The 19,201-nt window shown below is 38.7% G+C and overlaps 1 protein-coding gene and 1 long non-coding RNA gene across 3 annotated transcripts in view; one reads left to right on the plus strand and one right to left on the minus strand.

Annotated features, from left to right (window-relative positions):
- Positions 1-691: 691 nt before the first annotated feature.
- WSB1 (WD repeat and SOCS box containing 1) lies at positions 692-17,244 on the minus strand. The gene is made up of 9 exons (XM_067715827.1): positions 16,905-17,244; positions 10,250-10,418; positions 9,150-9,418; positions 7,736-7,867; positions 6,326-6,426; positions 3,895-4,067; positions 3,275-3,388; positions 2,121-2,228; positions 692-1,845 (listed from the first exon to the last, which is right to left on the minus strand). The coding sequence occupies exons 1-9, from the start codon at positions 16,942-16,944 to the stop codon at positions 1,686-1,688; spliced, it is 1,266 nt and encodes a 421-aa protein (XP_067571928.1). The 5' UTR covers positions 16,945-17,244; the 3' UTR covers positions 692-1,685.
- A 115-nt stretch (positions 17,245-17,359) lies between these two features.
- LOC137212434 (uncharacterized) overlaps positions 17,360-19,201 on the plus strand; it is a 37,494-nt gene continuing 35,652 nt past the window's right edge. Inside the window, exon 1 of one of the 2 annotated variants that reach the window (XR_010937514.1) lies at positions 17,360-18,337. This is a non-coding gene — a long non-coding RNA (uncharacterized lncRNA). The remainder of the gene's footprint in view (positions 18,338-19,201) is intronic. The other variant, XR_010937515.1, reaches the window with a different exon arrangement.

Here is a 19,201-nt window from a genome sequence, read left to right on the forward strand (position 1 = left end):
CTTGCACTATGGTTTTCATGGGGAGATGGCAAGCAATTCTGGCTTTCTCAGAGAATGTATCTTCCCAAAATGCTATTTTTACCTAATTGATTCTATTGGTTGGAGAGTAAATAATTTAATGGTGTGAAGGGTATTGGTATCTTACTGCTTTATAAAGTAGATGTATTAAAGTAAAATGAAAAAAAAATCACAACAGGTTTAAAGATAAGATACTTTTGTAAAATACAGGTGATTCTCAAGAAGTAACTTGGGTAGATTTTCCACTGGCTTTTAAATTTATAAGCTACAACTATATACACCCCGAAAAGAGCAACTTGTAAGAACTTCAGAAAAGTTTCTCAGTGGAGACAAGTCTTCAAGGGTACGCATGGCTAATAAAAGTTTTCTTCATTTTGCCTCCTCAAAGGGCCCACACCACTAGATTTTTTTCTTATGGTTACTTTAGCCAGAAAGGTTTACTATAAGCCTATTAGGTCCCCTAAAAGATCATAATTTTCTTTTGCTCAGTAGTTATTTTAAAGTAAGCATTTCTGCAACATTTCTCCAAGAACAAACCAAGTAAAAGTGGTTGCATTCATGAAGCATTAAGTCTCAAGCAGTGCCCTACAGTTGTGCTATTTCTTCATTACCGTTCTTATTTAATTTGCTTGTGGTGCTTCCAACATATTTAAGAAACATTTACGATAGTGGCTTTTTTGTTTTACAAGTCTTTAATTAAAAAACTCAACAGAAATATATAATCAAGCATTTTACATAATGCATACATTCTTAATATCTGCAGGTAAGATAAATAACAGAAGGCAAAAGCAGATATACTAATTGTATTGCTTCTCTTTGGCAAGTCACCAATATTATCCCCTGCAGAAACACAGGATAAAATGTGTAAAAAATAAACAGAAAGCAAAAAAACCCACCACGGTCTTAAAATAATTGTCCCTTAGTACAAACAACAAAATATTTAGCAATAATGCAGTAGATGGAGTTTTCAAATTGACTAAAATTTATTATAATACTTTACTTATACCACAGGGGTTAAAGTTGCAAGCTGCTTTACAAAATTCAGGCCCACAGCAGTAGTTAGGAAAAAAAAAAGAAGACGACACCCTTTTCTCCTGGTGTATCCCAGCTATTTTTCATTTAATAATGTCACATTCAAATTCTACCTCTCAGATGCCACTCCTAAGGAAAACAAAATCCTTCCCTAGACAAAAGCTGTTTTACTTGAAGGTCAGTTGTCTGACTACCCCCCAACCAAATACACATTTTGTTATGAGGCATTCAGCTTTCTTAAGTCAGTATTTACCATCTAACTCAATGTCCCAGAATAAAATTCCTTGCACTTTACAGCAAAGATACATATTGTGGCTCTACTGAAGCAATATATACATGTTGGAACTAAAAATTAGAAAAGCAAAAGGGTCCATTCAACACACAGCAGCTTATATCGAAATATATACATGTATGTATATGTTTTCACAGTTACATTTTAGAAAAAAATTTACATTTGATATGTTCAGAAATATTTCTCCTAAGGTCTATAAATAATATTTTAAAAGCTCAACTGATCAAAATGCAATACAAGAATGTATCAAATTAAATAAATCTCCTAAACCTTGAAGTCAGTAAAGCTTGAGGTTTGTGTAAAGTGTGTTGTCAGTCCCTGATACTAGGGAAGACAGCATCTTCTAAACACGGTAGGAGAGGAACTCTAAAACTTTGGAAGGAATCGGCAGCTCCTGGACTTCTTGGGTGGGCATCACTCTCCGGATTGACATGCGACATAAATGTTGAAGGCTAGGGACTTGCCTTGGAGTGGCCCAAAAGTACACACTTCCATCATGTGTCCTACACAGAAGTAAACAAATCACAAGCTCAGTCACACAAATCCATGTATTTCATCGTCCAAAAGCTCATACAACTACCACCGAGGCTGTGAATTAGAGCCACAAACTGCACATTAAAACCTAATTCAGGAGACCCGCCCAGTGATCTCCCTCTATGACAAATTAATAATATTATAAAGAGCCCTTATGGAAGATTTACTGACAATAAAATACAGGCTGCTTTGACTAAAAGCCACCTTAAATTGCCTCTTAAAAGAAAAGAGAAAAATCACTTACCCAGCAGCTAAAACACTGCCATCAGTAGAAAAGGCACAGCAAAGACCATTGCTCAAAGGTGCAACTTGCACTGGATAATCCTCATCAATTCTCCAGAACCTCACCATTCTGGAAAGGAAATAAACCGTCCAGTGATTATCTAGTAGGAAATTTAAGGTAAAAGCAACTTTTAAAATTCAGAAAGAAATGCCACCACTCTGGGCTGAGTCACAAAATATACACACAAACACACACACACACACACACACCACAAATCACTGCAGCAATGACTGGAACTTGCTTTATTAAAGATTTTATAGTTTATACCAATTGGTAATTTGGATTAATTCACACTAAGAGACTATAAAGCATGGCTGCCTTCACTTCCCAGTGTTCTGATCTGTAATATGCCCACAACCGGAAACTTTCTCCTTACTTCCTTACACTTAAAATATAATCGGTATCTGATCTGTTTGACTCTTTTCAAGAAGTTTATGAAACTTTTCACCTAGGTAGAGTGTGCCTAGGAATAGCAGACAACTGATAGTCAGAAACTAGCTGAACAAACAGGAAAACAATGGCTGCTGGCAAATAAAGAACTCTCCCCATACGTTTGCTAACATTCTAGAAAGATGGTAATGAGTCACTTTCTGAATGATGTGACCAAATTGCTTAATGCTATATCCATGCACATTGATAAAAGTATGAAAAAATGGAATGGCTACATCTAGTTTTTGCTTACCAATAAGCAGCAAATCTCACTCATGTGACATTTCATCTTTATAGTCTCAGTTTCAGTGGATACAAATGACTGTTTTAATCATTTATTTCACTTTGAAAATGTTCTTCTGTTTCAACCTTTATAAGATATTACTAAGAAAATCTGTCAGCTGAGCTAAAAAGCTAATTAAAAATGCACCCAGTTTGCCTGAACCAGTTAACAAACAAAGAACACAGGGAAAGGCACGCATTATCTTTAGTTTACATAAATACTGTGCAGGCCAATATTAAGACACATCAACATCTCCCAAGGTCTTGTCTAGAAAAAGGGCCATTAAAACCCAAACTGCAGAAAGGCCATATTTTTCATCCTTAAGAATGTTTTTTATTAAGTAGAAAAATGAAAGGAAATCTTTACAATAATAAATAGGTCAAGCTGTAATTCACACACTTACTTATCATCAGCAAGACTTGCAACATGCAGTCCGTCATGACTAAACGAGACAGATCGTACCCATCGGTCATTTGCTCCTCCAGCAAATATGGGAGTAGGTGGGGGAAACAGGTGCCTGAGGTCAAAGACATGTTTTCAGTGGAAATGAGAGTCACTTCAAGAAACAAAACTACCCAGGTACAGAGTACATCAGTCTTTGGAATAATGTTTAAAGTGGCCTTAACAAACACAACTGAGAAGACTGAGCAGAGCTGGTCTATCCACTTTAAACGAAGCGATTAAACCTAATTACTAATCGCCGTCTTACAGAGTGGTTTAAGACTAAGTCCAACTTTAGTTTTAACTATGTTTCCCAACAGGAAACTCTAAATATAATTACCACCTCTACAGAGTCATGTACTGTTAAGTAACAATAACAAGATCTGTATCAAGAAAGTCAAATTTATTTGTAGAATTTAGATGCATTATTAAAGGGCCTAAATGATACCGAAATTTTAAATTATGACAGGGTGCAATTTTAGATTTCACATGTTAATGATTCTAATCATCCCCATGACTTCTTAAAAGCTACACTGATAGTAGAGATGAATTACAGACTAAAATAATTCATGCTGTACCCACCCAAATTCCATCAGAATGTCTCCAGTGTGCGGATCCCAGATATAAACTCGAGTATCATAAGATGCCGTAGCCAGTAATGCTCCATCAGGAGAAAAGTCACAAGCTACAACATCATGGTGATGCCCTTCTAGTTTCCGTATCATGGTATATTTATCCATATTCCAAAGGAAAACCTGCAAAAAAGGCAAATGTTATAGCTTCATTCAGACATGCAGAGGACAAAATGGCACATCTTAAACTAAAACTGCTAAATTTAATTAAGATTACATTAAATTAAACATTATAAATTATGAATAATTATGAAAGAATATGCTCAGTGTCATAGTCAAAGATTAAAATCAGTTTTTAAGTTAATTAAAGTAAACATGCAAATTCTATTTCAAATATTTCTGTTAAATGTTAATTTAAAAATAAGCCTAAACACAAAAAAGGCAATGCAATTTAACCACAAAGTTATACTGACATTCATTTATTCCAAAAACTAATTAACTAAAATATACAGAAATAAATAGGGTTAAGTACTACAAACCCCCTTCTTTTTTTTTTTTCCAGAAACTACCAAATTTTTAAAAAATATACAGACAGAAAATATAAGGTTAACAAATTGTTACTCCATTGGCATCTCCCTTTGAGATAATCACTTGTTTACAATAGGCTTGGGTCACCAACGTGAGCCTAGGAAGAGAAACAGATACTGCAAGCAAAGAGAATTTTTCACAGCCAAATGAAATTTCTTTGGCAAACAACAAGGATGTTAAACCACATTACAAAATGAAAATGCTAATTTACGAAAATAATACAATTAACAACATTTCTGTGAATCAAGATTTGCCAATCTTATTTTTCCCAAACCAACCACAATCATTAGTCATTTTAAGTATAAAACATTTAAATTACTTTAGTACAAGTTTACACATAGTTTTAGATTCTAAAGATCAGTAGTTATACTGTGCAGAATAGCTCTAAACAGGATTCTAATGTTTACTTCAATCTGTTATATTAAACATGAGCTTGGAGGTTTATTACAATCCTAATAAGACAAACTCTCCTCCTCTTGGAGTAAAGCAATCCTTTTTGCTACGTTTTTCTGCACAGACACAATATATTATTTCCAAAGAAAAATAAATACAAATTTTACATTGGATCAAAGACTTAAGGTATCTCTAGTATCTCAAAGAATTCCAAAAAATAGCACAGAGAAACCATTTGAAAGCCAACTACATTACATTAAATTGGTTTCACATGTTAGACTCCCAATTCCACCAGACTGGAAGATCAATTACATCGGAGGAGTCAGTTGGTTTCACTGTGGGGAAAATTATTTTTAAAAAGAAAAAAAGAAAGAAAGAAAAGCAGAAAGTGGACATCGACCAGCACCTGTGTACGTACAGTACACCTTGCAGCCGAATGCAAGGTTACTTCATCCTATGGTAAAGGTCGCCCCCAGCCCGGTAGCCAGAGATGCCACTCTTTCTGCCCAGCTAACACCATTGTGCGCCTGTGTGCGAGTGGTGCCAGCATAACCTCAATCACACCAATATTGCTGCCACCACCTGTGACAGGGAAAGCAAGAAGCATATGGAAAACACACAGCCTAAAATAGCAATGTCAACATCTAGCTTTGCTCTTCTTATGATTTTTAAAGAACTGAATATTTTTTTCTAAACTGCCAACATTTTCAACTATCATTTTAACACACTTCTTGGCTAAATAAAATGCATTTTAACCAGCCTCCCACCCCCCATTAATTCAAAGTGTATTGTGATCATCACATGTATTTGGACTTCAACCATTTTCATAAATACCTGAAGCTAATAAGATCTCTTTAACTATACTAACTCAGAGCTGGTAGACACTAATTAAAGGAGGGTCCATCAATAAGCATAACCCTCTTAAGAGTCACTTTATACTTAATCTGTCTACAGGTATGCTATGCAAGACAGATCATATCAAATTTAGATGAAATTCACTCCAGGACATACATGACTGTTATTTTTATTCTTATTAGATTTTTAAGTTACTTTTTTTCAGTTAAATGTCCAGGACCAGCTGGGACTTAAAACTTTAAACAGCAAACTGGACCAAAGAAAAAAAAGAACAGAGAAGAAAATAATTAGCAAGGGAATGTCTTAACATTTGGACTAAATCTCTTCTATAGCACATAAACTCTCCTAGATCTGAGAAAAAATAAAATTGACATACCCCTCATTTCATGAATATCATCTCTAACTAAAACAATCAAATTTCTCACTTTACAATCAATAACTATACTTATTTAATTTCCCTCATGCAAATTCTCCCCCGTCATGAAATAACACATTTAAGATATTTAAGACACCGAGCACAGACTTAATAGGTTGCTTAGATTTAAAATGATTATGCACAATTATAATCCAATTCACAGTAAGTATACAAGAACTTTGACACATACTGCTTTACTGGCTCCCACTGAACACAGCATAGAAGAGTCAGGAGAGAATGCACAGCTGTACACCCAGTTCTGATGGCCCCTCAATACTTTCATCATGTTTCCTGAACAAAAGGAAAATACCTGGGTTAACCCTAGAATCTACTTCAAATAAGTAGCATTTCAAAAATGGCAGAATCACAGAATCACAAACTTCTACAGAGGCAGTGATTAATGTATTACAGGGGTTGGCAATATACAACAGTTTCTTATTTTTGTACCTAAGTTTTACTGGAACATGCCCATTGTGTGACAGTAGAGTGGAGTAACTACTGCAGAGACAGCATGGTCCACAAGCCTAAAATATTCACCATCTGGCCCTTTAAGAAAAGGTCAGCTGACTGACAACTGAAAGTATGTTGAGAGAGCAAGTTCCATATGATATGCGAAAGAAAATAAAATTTAATTTTCAAATGTTTTAACTATTGGGATCCCTTCACCCCTCAATAGCTGAGCAATCAGAGAATTGATAAATGCAGAAGAGGTGCCACATAATTTGGTAATAGTATTAGTGTATTATTCTATCAGGCAATGGTTATTACCCATAAGCTGCAAAAAGTCTCCAAATCTGAGGGGTTTGTTTTCTACTACATTCAATTTAAGCTACATTTCCCCAAACAAGCCTGTCAACTTCTAGCTTGAGGCTGGTAGAGCACTAGCAGATCTTAATTAAATATATGGTTTCAGTTAAAACTGTAAACTCTTTCATCAGAGGCTAAGAAGGGGGAAGAGATGCTCACCTCAGGTCTTCTCAAACAAGGTAGACTCTCCAAAACTTTGTAAAAGGATCACAATTATCAATGTTTCCGAAAAAGCTAAAACTTGACACTGATATTCCTTTTACTATATTGGAGGGCAAATCTCTCACTTTTTATAATTCTTACTTAAACTATCCAACTTATTATTAGTAGTATTTACACCCTATAAATTCTGGTGTATAAATCATGTTTGAATTTACATTTTATTAATTACTAAGTTATATCTTTTGTTAGGTCAAGATCTACTTAAATTTTCACTAGGCAAATGAAGGAAGTTAATAATCCTCCCCAATATAAAGGAAATAAAACACAGACCAGTTCAAATAAAACCCTAAGATTGATCCAGATTTTGTCCTCAAATAGTTGGTACAGATCTGTGTAGTTAGTTTCTGAGTAACATCAGATTGTTTACTTAGAGTAACTGCTGGCTCCTATTCTGGGTCACATTTATGGTTTTGTTTGATCTGTACAGGGAAAGGGACCAAAGGACTAAGCAGAGAAAAGGAAACTTTGATCATGTCACTTTTAATCTCAAATGCCCCAAGTGTTCGTAATACCTTTCAGTAGTAATATCCAGAAACTAATTCTTTTCCACAGCCTAGAAAGAAAGACATACCATCATCTTTCAGGTCCCACACTCTCAGAGTTTTGTCTCTTGAAGCTGACACCAGGATCAAGCTCCCATCTGGAGCAAAAGTTAAATCTCTGACCACTTCAGTATGATCTACCAAGTTAAGGAGGAGTTTTCCTAAATGCAATGGAAGGTGGGAAAGAGACAATGTTAATAATTTTAATCAGCTTCCATATTAAAAAAATAGGGTTGAGATCACCATTAAAAAAAAAAAAAAGAATAGAAATATCTGTGTACCTCCTTAGTTTACCAAGTGTAAAATGACTTATTTACTAGTGCCTTTACTATTATCTTTAAAGATTCAGTATTTACATTGTTACAAAATAGATTATTTCCAAGATACCAAAGCCTAAATTAGAAAAATTAAAAGGGAATTCCTAAAATGTGAACAAACTCCTGGATCAAGTCAATTTAATATCAAGAAAATCTACACCATTTAAAAATCTTTGTATAGTATGATTTTAAAATACAAAATCAAAATTTTCCTTTTCTTTTACTTGGCTTAGACTACGAATGGACTGTCAAACTCCCCCAAAGATACATGTTATTCTATAACAGCCTACTTTATTCATCTAATATTATAGAGTTTTGTTCTTCTATGAAAAGCAATGTGCTTACTTTAAATGTTTTCCCAGAATTCAATCAAATTTACTGACTCATTATCCCCACTCAGTGTTAGTATCACTTGCTGTATTCTAATGTACATAGTTTTAATGCTCATTTTAAAAAATCCTTTAAATTTTGGAGTACATACTATCAGCCAGAAACTTTTAGGTAGTGAACAACACATTTACTTTTTAAAAATTTATTTTATTTTACTTTATTTTGCCTGTGCTGCATGGCTTGCGGGATCTTAGTTTCTGACCGGGGATCGAACCCATGTGCCCTGCAGTCCTAACCACTGGATCGCCAGTGAATTCCCACAACACATTTACATTTAATTGCCCAAAGAATTTAACTTCTCAACCTATCTGGTTAAACTTTAGATAAAATGTCATTAAAACTTTCCAGAGGTTAGATAATGATTGTTGAAAACCAGATTTACCTTGAAAGCCTCTAAGCTATCAATCATTGAAAAAGTATATAAGAAAACACCTTGCAATTTGAGTCATAAACTAAATTACCAGTTTATAAGTGATAATTAACTAAACATTCCTTAGACGTGCCCTTCCTACTATAATATTCTCTGAAGAGTGATTAAGTAATATGAACTCTATTTTCCTAAATTAAAACTATGAGCTGAAGATGCTATTTAGGCCAAATATAAAGATACATTCATAGCATCAATTCTTGCTTCTCTGTGAGTTAAAATCCTCAAATTATGTATTCTTCCAGTGCCTATGAGCTATGCTTGCATCATGAGATAATCAGGTTTGCTTTCAAAACTATGACTCCATACCTGTATATACATCCCATATTTTGATACGCCCATTGTTTAACCCTGTGGCAAGGAGTAGCTGATCTTGTCCAAATCTGAATCGATGCCATTCTATGTTTACACAGCGACTCTGTTTTTCTGGAACTGAAGATCCAAAAGCAAGACTCCAGACTATATCGCCACAGTCTATAATATGTTCACGAGGCTTATTTTTTTGACCACCATCACTGTTTTGTCTTGACAATCTTAAACTGCTTGAATTGGTGATATTCTTGGTGCCATGCAAGAGACTGGGTAGAAAAAAAGGTCAGATTGAAATCTAGTTATTATTTACTCTGGACTCATGTGAATACTAAATAATGATAAGTGTTTGTTAAAACAACTTCAGTATTATTATAGTGATACTGAATAACAACAGAATCCTTATAGATGGGAAGAGGAAAAGTTGCTACAAGCTACATGGGCATGACCAAATAAATTCAGACTAAAAGAAATCCTCAGTGTATGAGAAAAAGTTCAACAATAAAGCAATTTATAATTTATTCATTTCAAATTTGTTTTAATATATCCTTATTGATATAGAAATCCTATCTCAACCAGGATTCCTTTAATTAACCCAAAAGTATAAACAAGCAAAAAACAAAAACAAAAAATTCTGAGAACATTAAGATATTGTGAAGCTGACACCAGAAAACTACCTTAAACCCCATAATAATAAGTAGTTTCCCATACGTTCTAGACCTAATCTAATATGTAATAAGGACATTAATGACGAAAACCATAAAGGTGAACTAAACACAAAAAGGAGGGAAAGATTAAACTTAGTAGATACATTTTAGAAATTGCACTACCAAGGCACAATTAACCTGCCTTTTGATATTTGGAAAAAAAAAATTTAAAAACACCAAAGTATCTGAGAAAGTATTCTATAATATATAAGGCCAGACAATTCTTCCCACAAATTTTCCAACAAATATATTCAGCTTATGAGTAAAATTCATTTACAACAGTCTCCAAAGGAAAAAACTTAAATATCAAAATAATCTTATTATTCCACACAGAGAAAAAAATAAAATCTAGAAACAGATAGATATAAAATACAAAAAAGAAAACAGTCTTACAAGTTCTTAAGGCACTGGGACCACGGAACAAGCTTTACTGCACGATGTCCTTGTGACCAAGCAAAGTATGAACCATCTGGAGCAAAAGCAACAGTCCAATTTTCACGACCACATTTCTTGTCAAAAGGAGCCGCAGGAGCTAAAAGTTCACCTATAGTACGTGATCTCACTAAAAGAAAAATAAAAAATATAGGATATCATATATAACCAACAATGAATTTGAGACAGCATCCATGTTACTTTGGGATCCACTCAGCTCCGCTGAGTTTTTCCTTTTTCTATGTAGACAAGGTACAATGAGTTCTGCATTCTACCCTTTGAGGGGAGATGTGTGGTGTGAAGACCCTGTAATGAGAATAAGCATCTTTAAGTTTTGATAAAGTGATCCTCCTAAAATTTCCCAAATCAAGAGCTTTTTAAGAAAGTTTCAAAACAAAAAAAAAACTGGTCAAATAACAATAATGTAATGATCAATCAGGGCTAGCAACTACTGAAGTCCTGACTTTTGCACTGCCTTACGTTTTCCTCAAATTACTAACATTTAAAATGCAAGAAACTGAAGTTGCTCTGCAGGAAAAGTATCTTCCAAAAAGTTTGTAGCTTTCAAAAACCATGAACCACTATAAAATAAAGTTTTATATCACTATTCAAAGGAAGCACTATAGGGACTTCCCTGGTGGCACAGTGGTTAAGAATCCAACTGCCAATGGGGGGGACAGGGGTTCGATCCCTGGTCCGGGAAGATTCCCACATGCAGCGGAGTAACCAAGCCCGTGCGCCACAACTACCAAGCCTGTGCTCTAGAGCCCGTGTACCACACTGCTGAGGCCTGCGTGCCTAGAGCCTGTGCTCCGCAACAGGAGAGGCCATCGCAATTAGAAGCCTGCGCACTGCACCGAAGAGTAGCCCCCGCTGGCCGCAACTAGAGAAAGCCTGTGAGCAGCAACCAAGACCCAACACAGACAAAGATAAATTAAATTAAAAAAAAAAAAGCACTATAAAATGGTCTAGTCAAAACATGAAGTCAAACATGAATATTCTTATCTTTTTCAAGTCACAAAAAACACAAAATCCTCAGAAGCAGAAGAAACTTAAAGGTTACTTAGTCCAGCCTCCCCAACCAGTGCTTTAAAATGCACTGTATTTGGGACTTCCCTGGCGGTCCAGTGGTTAAGACTCTGGGGTTCAACTGCAGGGGGCACGGGTTCAATTCCCGGTAGGGGAACTAACATCCCGTACGCTGCTCGGTGCCAACAAATAAATAAAATGCATTGTTATTTGTGATTCTCGAATAGTGGTCCTCAAGCGTCTTCCTAATGGGCCACAAACTGACCCAAAAACGGAAGTAATTCTTTTGGTTTTTAAGGACAAAAAAAAAAAAACAAGTTCATATATTCTAAATTTAGTTACCAGAACTTAAATTTAGCATTCATAACTAAAACTGGCATATTTGGGACTTCCCTGGTGATGCAGTGGTTAAGAATCCGCCTGCCAATGCAGGGGACACAGGTTCGAGCCCTGGTCTGGGAAGATCCCACATGCCATGGAGCAACTAAGCCCACGAGCCACAACTACTGAGCCCGCGCGCCTAGAGCCTGCCCGTGCTCCGCAACAACAGAGGCCACCGCAATGAGAAGCCCGCGCACTGCAACGAAGAGTAGCAGCCACAAATAAATAAATATACTTTTAAAATAAAATAAAATAAAACTGGCATATTAAGAGTGTACAGAGAATTTTTCTTCTGCCTTTAACAAGAAGGATAATCAACAAGTTCCTATTGTACATGTGCACATGCAAACGCGGCTGCTATTTCCTCAATTCTGGAAAAAGATCTTTTTCTTTTTTGGCTGCATTGGGTCTTCGTTGCTGCGCACAGGCTTTCTCTAGTTGCGGTGAGCGGGGGCTACTCTGCGATGCGGTGTGCACGCTTCTCCTTGCGGTGGCTTCTCTTGCAGAACACAGGCTCTAGGCGCGCGCGCTTCAGTAGTTGTGGCTCGCGGGCCCTAGAGCGCAGCCTTGGTAGTTGTGGCTCACAGGCTTAGTTTCTCCGCGGCATGTGGGATCTTCCAGGACCAGGGCTCGAACCCCTGTCCCCTGCATCGGCAGGCGGATTCTTAACCACTGCACCACCAGGGAAAGGCTCTTAATCAGTCTATCACCACTGCTCTTGCGTCTGTCTTGATTTCAAATTTTGCTACTCTTCCTTTTTAGTTATAAGTCACCTTCGGTTTAGTTTCCCTATTATCTATTTTGTGATCTGTTGCGTGTTCAACTCTATGGTCTATTTTTATGTTTTGGGCTTAAAGTTTCCAACAACTAAACTTCAATATATTCTACGTACTGCAGTTCAAATGAGAACCACATATACTCCGATTGCAAGAGCAAATATATATATATATACAAACCCCAACAATGTATTATTCATTCAGTGACACTTCCAGTCTCCACGTGTGCTCCACCAACAGGGAGTGTAGCACCTGGCATGTGACAGGGGCTCAGAAAATATTTATTGAACAAATATGAAAGCATGTGTATAAGTTCCCATTCTTAAGCGATTTAAATATTTCCTCAGGATTTCCCTGGTGGCGCAGTGGATAAGACTCTGTGCTCCCAATGCAGGGGACCTGCGTTCGATCCTTGGTCAGGGAACTAGATCCCACACGTATGCTGCAACTAAGAGTTCGCATACCACTACTAAGGAGCTGGCAAGCCACAACTAAGGAGACTGCCTGCTGCAACTAAGACCTGGTGCAATCAAATAAATAAAACAAAAATAAATATTTTAAACAATAATTAATAAACAAATAAATATTATTTCCTTGCCCAATTCTTTGATACATTAACAATGAGATTATGGTTTAAAAAGTAAAACAAAGCAAAACTGAAATCTGTTTTCCTATGATATTCATAAATATAAACATGCACCTATTTTGGCACAGCTGAAATTATTGGAAAATTTCCTTTTGATGACTCAAAATCTTCCTCCGTGACACTCCACCCACTCAGTACTGGGTCTGATCTAAAAGAATAAGCCTGATCCTGCTCTCACATGACATTCATATATTGAAGACGGCCATGACATCAGCAACTAAATCTGTTCACCAGGATAAAATCTGGTGAGTTTTCAATTACACGGTTTCAAGTCCATTCTCCACCTACACTTTCATACTTTTCTGGATAAACTCCAGTTAGTAATGGCCCTCAAAAAAGTGGAACTTTTTCAACCAAACACAATACTTCAAGTGTGGTTTAATCAAAGCAGAACCCCCCACCTACCCCTGCCCCACTTGTATCACATGACTTTAATACAAAATTCACAAACCGGTGACACTCTTATGCCTGTAGAATGATTTTTTTAAATATACAAATGAGGGAGTTCCCTGGTGGCCTAGTGGTTAGGATTCTGGGCTTTCACTACCGAGGGCCCGGGTTCAATCCCTGGTTGGGGAACTAGGATCCCACAAGCTGCACGGTGCGGCCAAAAAAAACAAAAACAAAACCAAAACACTCACACACAAATGATTTTTGAAAGGGCTGGCTGCTCCATGTCCCCTATATTCCTCCAAGCCCACAGTCTTTCATTTATGTGCCTGGTCCCTGAATTTGCAACCCCTGCCTAAATCTTTTTTTTTTTTTTTAAACATAGGTTTCTATAACCACATCTATCTTTTAAAATCCACAAATTTTAGGAGAAAAAGAAAATCAAAGTTCACAAATGAGGGAAGCAAGTTTTAAAATTCAACTAAAAAATGCAAGCACTATCTTAAAAAGAGAAAGCCCCTGATTAAACTAGATGAGTATACTTATATAACTTCCATCTCAAAAAACAGAGGACTGGCCCTTGCATTCAACTTCAAACGCATCTGGTAAATTAGACTAAAACTCATTCCTCCTTTAGCAAGCATAAGCAAGACTAACTTTCCTACAGAAGACTCATATTTTAAAATCTGTATTTTAGGATCACTCTGTATTTTTCTTCTTTCACCTTGACCACAATCACAAAACTCCTCTTGTGTAAAGGGTGGTAATAAATTAACTAAAGAATTGGTTCAGATAACAAAGACCATGAAATAATAAGCTAATCTACTCTTGAATATATATATATTTTTCAAGAAATAGGGCCACCGTAAAAAAATACTGCCAAATAAATACAAACAAGTACTGAATTAATAATTACCTTGTGTTTCTTTGCTTGTTAACAGGCATATAAAATGATCACTGCATTTTAATCAAATAATTTAAACACTCATTTAAATACTTACTGGTATACTATTATAAACTAGCACGAGGTTTATAATGAAGAAAAAATTTTAATTAAATCTTTATATACTACCTGCAACTGTTGAATGTAAGTATCCTAAGATACTATAATTTAATGACCTTGTATAAGGGAAAAGCTGCCTGCCATGGGAACTTGGCCATTGGATACACCACCACATTATTAATATCCGCACAGTAGTAACACATCATCTGAGTCACTGCTCAACCAAGCAAACCACATTCAGTTCCTTCTTCACATTCCTCCCTGCAATTTCATAACTAGAAAGAGAAGATCTGTGGCAGAACCTTGTGAAAGAGGGCAGTAGCTCTAGGCAGTAACTCCCTGTCACAGAGACTTCTTCAATCATTCATGGAATCTTGCCTCCTCTTTCAGTACTTACTTGAGAAACCAAACAGCTATAATTAATACCCAAGAAAAAATGTTAGTCCTTACTGATAGATACAAAGCAACGCTGAGGTATTAGTGTTTAACTTTGTATTCAAATGATATTTAAAAAAAAGAAACAAAAACCTGGGTTTTAAAAAAAAAAAACTTACAAAAGGCCAAAGTTCTTTTAAACATAGCAACTTTATACTATATAGTAACTTTATATAGTTATATAGTAACTTTATATTATATCCAGGAAATAACACTGAGACAAATATGCAAAAAAATATTTTTTTTAATTCAAAAAGCTATTTAGTGCATGGTTCTACCTTATGCAGGTATGCTAAGAACCTCCATCCATCCCTTAGAAGAGAGGATTGGAAAGTTTTCAAAATGATTCATCAACATGAAATAAAATACAGATAAATGAAAGGCAGATCACTCACCTGCAATACTGCTGTGAGTAGGAAAAAAAAATAGCACTGAATTGAGAATAAGAACTTTTGAGTTCTATGTTCCACAGTTAAAATAAAAATTGGACATGAATTTTCTCTGTATGTTTAAAATAGTCATTAAAACCAGAGTTAAAGTGCCCTCCTAACCTGCCATTCAACCTTATCTCTAAGAGAACAAAAGTCCAGAACTCTAACACAGCTGTCTCTAGGTATAAAAATTCACCCACAAACAGGATACAGGGTCTTTTGGATACTTCAGCTTCTCCCTTTCTCTAGAAAACCTCCTCCAAGGACTCAATAAAGGCACACGTTTAGTTGAAGAACAAGAAAATGCAAAGGCTCTCTGCTCAGTAGCTACCTCCAATTTTCATTTAATTAACACACAGTATTGGGCTCTGGGGAGCGATGAGGAGATGCTAAATCTATTTCATTTTTTTAAATAAAAACTGTCTATCTATCTACCTATCTATATTTTTTTGTCCATGCCGCGCGGCTTGCGGGACCTTAGGTTCCCCGACCAGGGATCCCGCAGTGAAAGCGCCCAGTCCTCACCACTGCACCGCCAGGGAAGTCCCCAAAACTGTATGTATTTAAATAAGGTGTATAACATCACTTGACAAGTTCAGGGTTTACAAGCATAGCAATCAATGCACAGCACCCGCAACTCGCCCCAAAGCTGTTCCAGTTATATTACCTTGAGAGAGGATTTAAATAATGTGAGGTGCTTTCTACTGAGTCAGTGGGTGGGTCCTGACGCAGGACCTTCGACATCTGTTGGCCTGTCTTCTGCTTGGCAGGGCTGGCCACTAAGCCAGTTTCCAGACAGCCTTTTCAGGAGTCTGCTCTTCCGTAGATCAGCTTTTCTCCGGTCACTCCACCCAACCACCCTGCTCCTCCCTGCTCCTCTGAGTGTGAGAGATAACCGAGTCCTCCCCAGAGCCGCTGCCTTTCTTAACGCCATGCCACTTTTTAAAATACTGCTTTTTCCAGGCTGATGGCACTCTTCGGCTGCATTTCTCCTTATAATTGTTGGTATACACGAAGACCCATCCTTTCATAACAGCTCAGGTCACACAAGTTTACTTTTCCCCACTGGAAACTTTTTTAAGAGTCCTAGAGACTTGCCCAGCCCTCCCCTGCCCCCTCGACGCCCCAGCCCCTTAGCCAGAAGAAATCCAGAAGAATGGCCGGCCCTGCGCGGACCTCCGATGAGAAAACTGTGGGGTGGGGGGGTGGTCCCCGGGGAAGCGTGTCCATCTCCGGCCACACAATCATTGCAACCCTCGCCACTCGGCGCCCAGGTTCTCTTTGCCTCTAATATCCGCGCACCGCCTCCCTCCGTGCCAGGCGCACAGCAGGCGCCGCATCAATGCAGACCCCATTTACCCTCGGCGACACCCACGCGCAGGGCCGCTTCCTTTCTCTTCGCTCCAGGGCTTGGCCCCGGCTCACTGTTCTTCCTCAGACTCAGAGACGCTTCCTCCCGAACCTCTGCCTCTCCGCAGCCCCCGCGCGCTCACCAGCAACCCTCACCCATCGTCCCATTCCTCACCGATCTCTTTCTCGTTGACCCTCGGGGGAAAGCTGGCCATCTATGGGGCACCGTCTGATTCCGGGGGCGCGATGCGGACGCAACGACAGAGAAGGGAACGGCGAGAGCCGAGGGGCGTGACGCGGGCTGGGTCCCTCCCGGTCCCGGGGACGGAGGGGAGGGGCGGGGCGGTCGCGGCGGCTTCTGCCGACTGCCCCGGGAAAGCTCCGGGAGGCCTCGGACCAAACTACGGAGTCAAACACAGACAAAAGATGCTGTTCCCTTCCTCACGCCTACGGACCAAGACGCTCCCCTCCACACAACCGACTGCAAACGAGACACTGGAGACAAAATGGCGCGTGCCGCGGGGGATAGCAGGGCAGCGGGGGCGGGGCTTCGTGACGTCACAGGGTGATGGCCAGCCTCCCGACGTTCGGGGCGTGACGGCCTCGGCTCGGCGCCGCGCCTTCTCTCCGGGTGCGCGCGGGCGTTGTCCTGGGGACGCGAAAGGGGAGCCGGAAGAGCGCCGGGGCGGAGGAGGAAGGGGAGGCTGCAGCCGCAGCCCAGCCCCAAACGCTGGGTTGGAACTTACCGACTGTGCGTTTTAATTGTGTTATTTTCCCGGCCGGGAGGCCAGCGTGGTATTTGTAAGTTGAAGAGCCTTTGAAAAGGCAAACACAGAATTGTATAATACATATTAGCTCACACCGTAAAGATTGCATGGAATTTAAACTGACTGAACTGTAAAGAACAAAAAAGACGTTTCAGGTTTTAACTCGGTTTGGCCACCTCCCCGGCCCTCATGTGCCGGGGAACTGGAGGTTGCAGTGATGAAAACAGTGAGAAGACAATGAACATCGCTATGCACCCACACGTCCGGCCGCGAACGTTCTGACGAGAGCCAGCCGGTTTTTGGAAGGGCCGAGGTGACCCGAATTCAGGAACAGGGAGACCGGGGCATGATGGCGTCCCGCCCCACCATGAGACCTCCCGGGGCTGTCTTTGTCCTGGCTGCTTCCTGCAGCTGGGCCTGCCTCGGGGCTGCAGCGAGGCTGGCGGTCAGCAGTGTCCCTGCCACTGGCCAAAGCAGACCTCACTGTGTCTGCTGAGAAGCAGCCCTTACTGCGCCCAAGGTCTAGGCCTCCGGGAGGCAGCTAACCATTCACACAGCAGAGCTGATAAACGTGTCAGTGTCTGCCAGAAGCCAAGTTGGTTCTCGTATACAGATGACATATTTGCATTTTAATTGGCTCTTCTGTGGACTCTAAACTCTAAAGTTCCAAAGGAGGACAACTAAGGCTGGGAATTTCAAATATGCAGCAGATGCTGATGGGAGAGGAGTTGCATAGCCAAGCTCTTTTGAGAGATCTCAAGTGACAGCACCTAGGCATGGCTACTTCATCTTTTTCTTTGCATAAGGATAATTCTTCCAATGGTGAGATGTTTAATACCAGGTACAAGAAATCATCCCCCCTCCTTTTTTAAAAAAATCATTTTGTTACATTCAGTCAACATATTTATTGATGGTTTACTCTGTGCCAGATACTGGGGCTAGTTGTTGAATACTTATAGTAGAACAAAAGAAAAATTTTAATGCAGTCTTGTAGCTCAGATACCAATATTTCTATCAGGCCCTGCTAATTCTTCTAACGAACTGCTAGTACCTCTGTTTACATGTACTGTACCAAACAAATTCATGGAAAATACCAGTTCTTGAGTGTCTGTGAATTGTTTTGGTGACTTTTTCGTACAATTGTTTAATTCCACTCTAGTTCATTACTGCTAGTCAACAGACTTCCAGACCATTTCCTCAACTGGCAAAGTATGACAATGGAATGAAAAATAATTGTATGACTTGCATACTCATTAGTGCTAATATGTACTATTTATTGGGTCCATGCTACATGTCAGGCACCGTGCCATATAAGTGCTTTTGTGGATTAACCCATTTAATACCCACAGCAGTATGAGCAGTGTATTAATCATTTATATTTTACCAACAGTTAGTAACTTGACGATAGTTACAGAGCTCCGAAGTGATAAAGCGCTAGATTTGAACCCAAACTTGTCTACTGCCCTGCCCCACTTCCATGCTACCTTGTCTCTCATAAATGAACCCTACCATGAGAAGTAAATACGTACGTGGCATTTCATATTTATATTTGCTATGTTAATGTCAAATCCGAATGTCTCTCTTATCACCTGCATATCCCATAAAGCTGAGATTCTCCAGAGTTTTATTCTTGTTCCACAGCTGTTTTTCTTCTTCCACACTCTCCCTGCGTTATGACAACCTCTCTTTGGGGTTTAATTACCAG

This window comes from Pseudorca crassidens, chromosome 19 (assembly GCF_039906515.1).
Source record: "Pseudorca crassidens isolate mPseCra1 chromosome 19, mPseCra1.hap1, whole genome shotgun sequence".
Taxonomy (NCBI): Eukaryota; Metazoa; Chordata; class Mammalia; order Artiodactyla; family Delphinidae; genus Pseudorca; species Pseudorca crassidens.